The sequence below is a fragment of the Hylobates moloch genome, unplaced genomic scaffold (genome assembly GCF_009828535.3).
Source record: "Hylobates moloch isolate HMO894 unplaced genomic scaffold, HMol_V3 SCAFFOLD_10, whole genome shotgun sequence".
Classification (NCBI taxonomy): Eukaryota; Metazoa; Chordata; class Mammalia; order Primates; family Hylobatidae; genus Hylobates; species Hylobates moloch.
Window position 1 is genome coordinate 71,013,604 of NW_026652285.1, and position 10,474 is coordinate 71,024,077.

The window sequence follows — 10,474 nt, forward strand, 5'->3', positions numbered from 1 at the left end:
GAGTCTTGATATGTTGCCCAGTCTAGTTTTAAGCTCCTGGCTTCAAGTGATCCTCCTACCTCGGCCTGGGATTACAGGTGTGAACTATCATGTACAGCCTTCATGGCCTTTTGCTCCTAGCCTCAGAGGTCACAGAGCTATCAAGAGGCGAGCCAGGCGAGGGTTTGCTATTCAAAGACTCCAAAGAGTATGGCAGAGGCTGGGCCTGCAGAAGTCAGTAGGGCAGCGTGGTGTCTGTTGATCTCATCGCACCTCCATCTCCTCATCTGTAAAAGGGAGCTCATAATCCTAGTTGATGGTTGTTTTATTGGCCTGTGTAAAGATCAGATGACATAATGGCAGTAGAATTCATAGCACCCTGCAGGGTGCATTCAGCCAACACTTAGCGCCTACAATATCCCAGGCGCTAAGGGTTCTACCACCACTATCTCTTTCATAATGCACCATAGCCCAAGAAGGAGGATGCAAGTCTCAGCCAGCCCACGCGAGGACCCTGCCGAAATGAGCCACCCCGGGGGCTGCGCTCCGGCTGGCGGGCGGCTGGACGGAAAGGGGGCGGCGCGCAGGTGGGGCGGGCCGGGGGCGGGGCGGCGCGGCGGTTCCGGGATCCGGGTCCCGGCCTCCACCGCCGCCTTGAGGCGCGCTGAGCGCTGGCCGCAGTTGGCAGGCGCATGTGGGGGCGCACGGCGCGGCGGCGCTGCCCGCGGGGACTGCGGCGCGGCCGGGAGGCGCTGTTGGTGCTCCTGGCGCTGCTGGTGTTGGCCGGGCTGGGCTGGGTGCTGCAGGCGCAGCGCGGGGCCGGGGCCGGGGCCGGGGCCGGGGCTGCCGATCCGGGACCCCCGCGCACCCTGCGCCCCGGGCGGCGCGAGCCGGTCCTGCCGCGGCCGCCGGTGCCCGCGAACGCGCTGGGCGCGCGGGGCGAGGCGGTGCGGCTGCAGCTGCAGGGCGAGGAGCTGCGGCTGCAGGAGGAGAGCGTGCGGCTGCACCAGATTAACATCTACCTCAGCGACCGCATCTCACTGCACCGCCGCCTGCCCGAGCGCTGGAACCCGCTGTGAGTGCACAGCTCGGGGGAGGAAGCCCGCCCTCAGAGCCCCGGGCCTCAGTTTCTCCATCAGAGCAGTGGCAGGGCGGGGAGCTGGGGTCTCCAGGATGGCGCATCTTATTGAGTCTTTCTCCGAAGACGATAGTGTAAGAGCTCATATGGGGGCGGGGAGGCAAGAAAGTAAAAAAGACGAAAGTAGAAAAAAAATTACCAGAAATTGGCAAGTCTGTTAGTGATCTCTTAGCTCCCTTCTCCTTGAGAAGTTATCATCTCCCTGAAAAGGTGGGGGTCAGGGCTAAGCAGACGGGTTTAAGGCGAGGACCCCCCAGCACCCAAAGGACAACCCCGCTCTGCCCGCCTCGCAGTGCCTCCGCGAAACTGACAACTCCTCCGGGCGGGGACTGGCTCCATTCATTCATCTGTGTGTGCCAGGGCCTAAGGGACAAACAAGATGCGAGGGAGCACCCCACAGGTGAAGCGAAAGGTGGCTGTAAGGCTCCTCAGCTCTAGAAAGCCTCCTTGCGCTCTCCCTGGGCATTGGATTTCTCAGCTTTGAGTGGAGGAAGGCGGGAAGGGGCACGGGGTAGGAAGGACTGCTTCTGGCCGTGATCCACCCCAGCTCACTCCTGTGGGTGGTGCTGGACTGGAGCCAGCGTGGTCAGAGGCCTAGTTCCTGTTGGAGCTACTGGCTGGGCAGGTTGTGCCCCTGCCTAGGTGAGGATCTAGGGCACACGCTGGCAGCAGGAGGAAGGACAGGCGGCTGCTGCCACCTTTGCCGCTGGGCCTCCTGGGCTCTCACTTTTTCTTCGAGGTGTCAGGGATCTTCCAAGTCCTTTTTTGAGCCCCTTCCTTACAGACTTTGAGGAAAAGAGGACTCAGAGAGGGGGTTCCCATTGGAGCTGGTGGTGGCAGCCTGCTGTGTGCACCAGGCACCTGCCACTCCTCTCCCCTCCAAGCCATTCCTGCTTTACAGGTGTGGAAATAGGTTCGGAAAGGATAGGTGACCCACCCAAGGCCCCTCAGCTGGAATGTGGTAGGACTGGTCTGGAGGGACTATGGCCCTTCTGGCCCACTTGGCACCATGCTGATCTCAGGATTTTAGGGGCCTGCTCCATGGTACCTTGGCCAGAGAGACCGTGAATGATGGAATGAGGATGCCCCACCTCTGCCCCACTGTTTCCACTGTCTTCCCTATTTTGGTGATCTCCTCATGCTTAGCCTCATGCTTCTGCCTGAGGCATTTTTCACTGTTAGTCTTTTTGAGTAAAACTTTGTTAGGATTGATAGTAGTTCCTCCACTCACCAGCCTAACGCATGTTTAGCTCCTCGAAACCCCGAGGGTGCCTGCTGAGGCAAGGTGGAGGGGAAGCTTTCAGGTTATACCCTGCTTCAGGTTAAATCCAGCCCAGGGGAGATAAAATCCTGGTTCTTTTGCTCGTCACTTCTGTGATCTCCGGCAAGCTACTTAGCTTCTCAGAGCCTTGGTTTCCCTTCATTTGCAAAATAGGAAACTCATGAAAGTGAGTCTGCATGCATTTTACATAAAAGTGAGTGGAAAGAACACAACTTAGGAATTAATAAAGCATCAATACCTGGGAGCACACCGTGTGCTTAAATCTTAGTTTTTTCACCTTTCCCTGTTGCCAAGAATGTACTCAGGAGGTTGCTTTTGAGAGTCATCCAGGGATTGGTTGTAGTTTTTCTTTCCTGGCTCCAACTTACTTTATTGTCGAAGATTGTGAATATCTCTTTGAAACACTGTGGACAATCTGTGGGGCTTATGGTAACCTGTCTCTATGGTGACACAGCTGCCCTGTGTCCTCTCAGGATTTGCTTGTAGATCCTGCTGTTGTATTGACCCTGGAAGTTAAGCCAAACCCAGCATGATAAGGAGTGTGAATGCCTCCTGCTTCTAATTCCTGCAGCAAGGCCTGTTGGGTTATTCTTACCCAGCCAGAGACAAAGGTGAGCCTGAGCTGTGTGGGTCTCTGTTGGGCCAGGCTTTGAGATGTAACTTCAGAGTGGTCAGTAGGGTCAGGGTCTTTTGTGCCATCTCACTTTTATTAGTTTATCCAGGAGCTAATCAGGGTCTTGAGATTTTGCCTGAGAAACCTGAATGGCAGATCATGAGTTCATAGTATGGATATGGGGTTCTCTGCGAGTCTAATAAACAGAGGGATAATGAGGGTCCTTGAATGCTGCAGGAGGGAGGGCCCTGAGGGAGGAGCATCTAGTCTAACCAGAGAGGAAAAGCCACACCCCCAGGTCAACAGCACATCTCGGGCAGAGCCACAGTCCAGATCTGTTACTCGTTCCCCCCTTTTTGGGTGGGGATAATTATTTCTATGTTTATTTTAATTATGAAAGCAATGCATATTCACTCTAGAAATGTTGGCATACACAGAGAAACAAAAAAGGAAAAAAATGAAAATCCCCAATAAACCTACCACTCAGGGAGAACCATTGTTAACATTTTGCTGTGCTTCCTAGACTTTTAATGAAAGTCTTTACTCTGCAGTGCCTTTTACCAGAGGAAAGGAGTTGGGAATGACTAAGGGACCATTTGGTTTGGCTCTTCCTGGTGTCAGCAGGGTGTGGCACTGTGTCTGCCTTCTTGAAGAAGGCCAGACCACTAAAAAGACATTTGGTCCTAATTCTGTGAGACCCAGTATAGACCTGGGCCCCTCTATGAATCTAATAATTTACATGCCAGTGGATTCGAGGATAGTTTTGTTAGTTACAGCACTGAACTGAGGAGAAGGAGGCTAATGATGACTAGGAATCCTTCCTTGCATGGTAACATAGTAAGTATTAATATATATTAATATAAATAAGTATAGTAAGTAAGTAAGCATAGTAGTATAGTATGACTAGCATCTCAGCAAAGAAGGGGAATTTTTACTCTGAGATGATAGTGGGTCAAAGTGGGGAGACAGATAGCTGGGTGTGTGGCCCTGGGGAACTTTAAAAAATATATCGATGCCAGGAATCTTCGCCAGAACAATGAAATCAGAATATCTGTGGCTAGGACCTAGGCTGAATCTGATATGCAACCACGGGTGAAAGCTACTGGCCTAGAGCCTGTGGATTTCTGAGTCAGAAGATTTAGGGTGAGTGTTTTGGAGGGTGTGGAGAATACCAGAACTAGACAAAGTAAGGATTAATAACAGGTCAAATGTAGTTCAAGCCAGTGATGACATCACAGTCAATTGAGTGGTGTGTCACAAGGAAATGGTTATTAATAATGTTGTACCAAAATTTGCAAAAAGTTTTAGTTTTCATAGAATACGGGGAACTCGAGATGATCACTGTAATACCATTCTCATTTGCATTCTGATATTTAGCAGAAGGGAAAGAGTGGAGTAACAGACAGTGCCTTCAGGGCTGGACATTTCTTCAGGTATATCTATGGGGATACCTTATGTGTGAACACTAGCCATTCTCTACCAGGGTAGAAGAACTGTGAACCATTGGTCAAGGAAAGCATGGTGTTTGTATTTCTTGACTTGCTCTAGTTTTAGGCTTGTTAATACTATAATTGCAGATGTGTGTCTGAGTTCAGGGGTCAGGATTTGGGTGCTGGGATGGCAAAGAGTCTCAAAGTAGTTCTTTTTTTTTTTTTTTTTTTTTGAGATGGAGTCTTGCTGTGTTGCCCAGGCTGGAGTACAATGGTGCGATCTTGTCTCACTGCAACCTCTACCTCCTGGGTTCAAGCCATTCTCCTGCCTCAGCCTCCCGAGTAGCTGGGATTATAGGCAAGTGCTACCACACCTGGCTAATTTTTGTATTTTTAGTAGAGATGGGGTTTCACCATGTTGGCCAGGCTGATCTCAATCTCCTGACCTCAGGAGATCTGCCCGTGTTGGCCTCCCAAAGTGCTGGGATTACAGGCGTGAGCCACCATGCCCAGCCTCACAGTGGTTCTAAACAGGTAATTCAGCAAAAGTATGTCTTGCTAGGGTTGCAGAAGGGAGTAGGACATTAGACTGATATTTATTTTGTTTCCCCAACGAAGTTGTGGATATTTTATGAATTCTTATTAGATCCATCTTGAGAACATCACAGTGGCATTCTTTCTTGAGTCAGTACTTCAGTACTTCAAATCCACAGAACATGTTCAATTTTGGTTAGTATTTTCCTGATACCTTTTTCTTTCACTCATTCTGTGTCCATATGTTTTTGGTGTGTCTTTGAATAGTATGTTGCTCGATTTTGTGTTGTCATTAAAAAAAAAATCCAGGCCAGGAGTGGTGGCTCACGCCTATAATCTCAACACTTTGGAAGGGCAAGGTGGGTGGATCACTTGAGGTCAGGAGTTTGAGATTAGCCTGGCCAACATGGTGAAAACCTGTCTCTACTAAAAATACAGAAATTAGCTGGGTGTGGTGGTGGGTGTCTGTAATCCCAGCTACTTGGGAGGCTGAGGCAGGAGAATCACTTGAACCCAGGAGACTGGAGGTTGCAGTGAGCCAAGATTGCACCACTCTACTCCAGCCTGGGCGACAGAATAAGACTCCAATTAAAAAGAAAAATCCAAACTGACAATCAGTGACTTTTAACTAGATAGTTATATCCACTTAGATTTATTGTGCTTACTGATACTTTTGGATTTGATAGTGCCGTCTTATTTTATGTTTTCATTTGTTATGCTTTTTTGGTGTTTTCCTCCTCTTTTTTCCTACTGCTTTTTGAGTTGATAGAGGCTTTTCCCCTCCTCATTCCATTTTTGTTCCTCTCTACTAATTTAGCAGTTATATTATCTATTTCTAACCCTAGTGGTAAATTTTAAAGTACATATTTAACTCAACAAAGTCTAAAATTAATCATTAACTATGAACCATAGAATGCTTTAGTATTGGTCATCTTCTCTCCTAATTTGTATGCCATTTTGCTCCAATATTTTAATTCTGTCTTGCTTTTAAACCAACAAATTAGGATGCTAAAAATGCAGTATTTATTTTTTCAGATTTATCCACAAGTTTACCATTTTCTCTGCTCACTATTCTTTCCTGAGTCAGAGACCTTTCTGGGATTCTTCTCCTTCTTCCTGAAACACATCATGTATTAATTGCTGTAGAGAGGTCTATTGTTAATCCTCAGTTTTCTTTATCTGAAAATGTTTTTATTTTGCTCTTGTTCATGAAAGTTTTGCTGGGTATATAATTCTACATTGGTAGTTTGACATTTGAAGGTATTATTCCCTTGTCATCTGGTTTGCACCATTGCTATGAGATGCCTACAGTGACCCAGCTCTCTCTGTCATTCTTGTTTCTTTGTCATTCATTTGGGGTCTTCTTTTATTTAAGCGTATTAAGCATACTTATTTTATACTCTATGTCTGGTAATTATGTTATCTAGATTAGTATTTTCTTGTTGTTCCTGCATGATGAAGACTTCTTTTACTTTCCTGTCAGCTAAGCCATGCATTTAAAAGATTTTTTTTTTGAGATGGAGTTTTGCTCTTGTTGCCCAGGCCAGAGTGCAGTGGCGTGATCTCAGCTCACTGCAACCTCCACCTCCTGGGTTCGAGTGATTCTCCTGCCTCAGCTCCTCCCTAGTAGCTGGGATTATAGGCGCCTGCCACCATGCCCTGCTAATTTTTGTATTTTTAGTAGAAATGGGGTTTCACCATGTTGGCCAGGCTGGTCTTGAACTCCTGACCTTAGGTGATCCACCCACCTTGGCCTCTCAAAGTGCTGGGATTACGGGTGTGAGCCACAGTGCCCAGCCAAAAGATTAAAAAAAAAAAAAAAAACTTTTATCAAGATTTTTTGGGTATATATACCAGGAGGGTTTCCCTAGACATCTTAGTCCTCCATGTTGCCAGAAGTAGAAGTCCTATATTCACTTTTTAAAAATAATTATTTTCTATACTAGACAGGATTCTTTTGGTTAAAAGTAACTGAAAGCCCAATGCAAACTGCCTTAAATATAAAAGAAAATATATTGGGTTCTATTACAGAAAAGTCTGGGATGAGAACTGGGTTCAGGTTATTCTGGGCCCTGGATTCAGGGACTCAATTGATGTCATCAGGAAATTATTGATTGGTCAGGCCTGAGGCAGGTAACCTTCCCAGGGGTAGGGGTGTGTGTCTGTGTGTCTGTGTGTGTATATGCATGTGCTTGTGTATGTTCAACCCTCCACAAACCACATAGACTGAGAATTGGAAAAGGTTGGCTCTTGAAAGAGAAATCAAGGTGCAGTACAGTGAAGAAAGGAGAAAGGATTCTAGGCAGGTAAGACACAAAAGTGTACATTATGATCTCCTTGGCCTTTTCTACAGAGGATATGAATTGATTTTTTTTTTAAAGACATTTATGTGATAACCTTAATATAAAGATAAAAGTAGATCAGGAGGGGCCGGGCACAGTGGGTCATGCTTGTAATCCCAGAACTTTGGGAGGCCAAGGAGGGCGGATCACTTGAGGTCAGAAGTTCGAGACCAGCCTGTCCAACATGGCGAAACCATGTCTTTACTAAAAATACAAAAATTGGCCAGGCATGGTGGCAGACACCTGTAATCCCAGCTACTTGGGAGGCTGAGGCAGGAGAATTGCCTGAACCTGGGAGGCAGAGGTGGCAGTGAGCCAAGATCCCACCACTGCACTCCAGCCTGAGCGAAAAAAAAAAAAAAGGAAGATCAAGAGGCATTTACTGTATCCATTAATTCATTCATATCCATATAATAAGTAAATATTCTACTAGCAGAGATTACTGTAGTCCCTACCCAGTAGGGTTGTTAGGAAGGCTACATGAAGTAATGTGTATAAAATGCTTATATGGTGCCTCCCCTGTATTAAGCACTCAACAAATGGTACTGTTATTACCAGGTAAAGTATAAGGCGTGCTGAAAATACAGAGACAAACACAGCTCTGCCCTTACAAAGCACATGCAATATACCAGAAACTTAGGGAAATGATTGTGTGCTTTGATGTAACATTAAATCCAGTTCTGAGCTTCCTTTTGTCCTTAAGGCAAAAGTGAAAACTTAAAGTGATCCATGGCTGTCTTTGTATGATCAAAGGATGCATGGCTTTTTATCAGTCAGGAAAAGGAGAAAGTGTTTTTTTCTGGAAGCAAACTTAAAGACATTTCAAAAAGATATACAGACGATCTCCGATTTAAGATGGTTTGACTTAAGATTTTTCAACTCTATCATAGTACCCATGCAACCACTCTGGTTTTCACTTTTGGTACATATTTGATAAATTATATGAGATATCCAATACTTTATTATACGGTAGGTTTGTGTTAGATGATTTTGCCCAACTGTAGACTAATGGAAGTGTTCTGAGCACATTTAAGATAGGCTAGGCTAAGCTGTGATGTTCAGTAGGTTAGGTGTATTGAATGCATTTTCTACTTAGAATGTTTTCAACTTATGATGAGTTTGTTGGGATGTAACCACACCGTAAGTCAAGGAGCATTGGTACTGAACCTCATAAAACAGAATGCCTTTAGGAGATGTTTTCAAAAAAGAAAGAGAAACTATACCAGGACAAGAAAAAGAGAAAAGGCAGAGTATGAAATTATTGCTCAATGAAGGCATTTGCTATGAGGAACTAAAGAAATATGATCTAATCTTTTAAAAATAATATTTCTTTGTGATTATAAAAATTATAGATGTTCATTGTAGGACAATTTTAGAATGCACAAAAATATAAAAAATTAAATAAGAATCGGCAATAATCTCACTTCTTAGAGATCACCATTGATAACATTTTGGCATATTTCCTTCTATTGTTTATTGTTTCTGTGTGAACACACTCACATACACATTGTTGTTTCTAGAATTGGCTATTTGTAGATTTCTACCCTGCCTTTTTGATTTAACATTATAGTGTGACCATTCTCCTTTATCATTAAATATTCCCTAAAAAAAATGTTATTTTGTTGTTTTACATGGTGCCTCTCATGTAGTAAACACTCAACAAAGGGTACTGTTATTACCAGGTAAAGTACAAGGTGTGCTGAAAATACATGGCCATGATTTCCTCATGCAGCCATACTATACTGTATTTTCTTCTTGTTCGACATTGAAATTGTTTACAGCTTTTTGCTATTATAAATAATGTTACAAAGAAAAGTTTTTGCAACAAGCCTCCTTCAGGGTATTCTGATTATTTACTTAGGCGAGAAATGTTTATGTATATTGACATGAGATCAAAGAAAAGAGGAACATTTTAAAGCTCTGAATATTAATCGAAAAATTGGCACCCAGCCTTCTTGTGATTTAGATGACACAAATAAAGAGTCCACCTAGACATTCTAGAATGGTGGCCCAGGTGGGGCGCGGTGGCTCACACCTATAATCCCAGCACTTTGGGAGGCCGAGGTGGGTGGATCACGAGGTCAGGAGATCGAGACCATCCTGGCTAACAAGGTGAAACCCCGTCTCTACTAAAAATACAAAAAATTAGCCAGGCATGGTGGCAGGCGCCTGTAGTCCCAGCTACTCAGGAGGCTGAGGCAGGAGAATGGCATGAACCTGGGAGGTGGAGCTTGCAGTGAGCCAAGATGGCGCCACTGCACTCCAGCCTGGGCGACACAGAGCGAGACTCTGTCTCAAAAAAAAAAAAAAAAAAAAAAAAAAAAAAAAAAAAATAGAATGGTGGCCCTAGGCCATTGGTTTTAGTGGAAACAAAGCAGGGCTGACATGAGAAGAAATAAAATTTCATCCAAAATAGTAGGGATGTGATTTCAGACTAAAGGATAGTTCTTTACATTGAATGCACTTCACTTTGAAAACCTCACTTCACTGTCCTTATTGTCACTTATTTCTCTTGAACTTGTGCATGTTTGAAACAAAGTTTTAGCAGCATCTTAAGAAAAAAATATTTATTTTAGGTTTCACAAAAACACTTTTTTCATGTAATGTAAGCAATTAACTTTTTTTTTTTTTTGTCTTTTTGGAATTTTTTTTTTTTTTTTTTGAGCCAGGATCTGGCTCTGTTGCCCAGGCTGGAGTGCAATGGCGCCATCTCAGCTCACTGCCACACCCACCTCCCTGGCTCAAACCATCCCTCCACCAGTCCTGAGTAGCTGGGACTACAGGTGTGCGCCACCATGTCCAGCTAATTTTTTTTTTTTTTTGAGAGAGAGTCTCACTCTGTTGCCCAGACTGGAGTGCAGTGGCCCCTGATCTCGGCTTACTGCAAGCTCCGCCTCCCGGGTTCACGCCATTCTCCTGCCTCAGCCTCCCAGGAAGCTGGGACTACAGGCGCCTGCCACCACGCCCGTCTAATTTTTTGTATTTTTTTAGTAGAGACGGGGTTTCACCGTGTTAGCCAGGATGGTCTCGATCTCCTGACCTCGTGATCCACCCGCCTTGGCCTCCCAAAGTGCGGGATTACAAGTGTGGGCCACCGCCCTGGCCCAGCTAATTTTTGTATTTTTGGTAGAGACAGGTTTTTGCCATGTTGCCCAG

General features: G+C 45.3%; 1 protein-coding gene across 2 annotated transcripts in view; it reads left to right on the forward strand.

The window, feature by feature from the left end:
- The first annotated feature begins 606 nt into the window (after nt 1–606).
- Nucleotides 607–10,474, forward strand: part of GALNT12 (polypeptide N-acetylgalactosaminyltransferase 12) — a 44,550-nt gene continuing 34,682 nt past the window's right edge. For both annotated transcript variants that reach the window (XM_058445669.1, XM_032164665.2), the window contains exon 1: nt 607–1,054. In XM_058445669.1, coding sequence (XP_058301652.1) covers nt 672–1,054 — 383 coding nt within the window. In that variant the 5' untranslated portion in view covers nt 607–671. The remainder of the gene's footprint in view (nt 1,055–10,474) is intronic.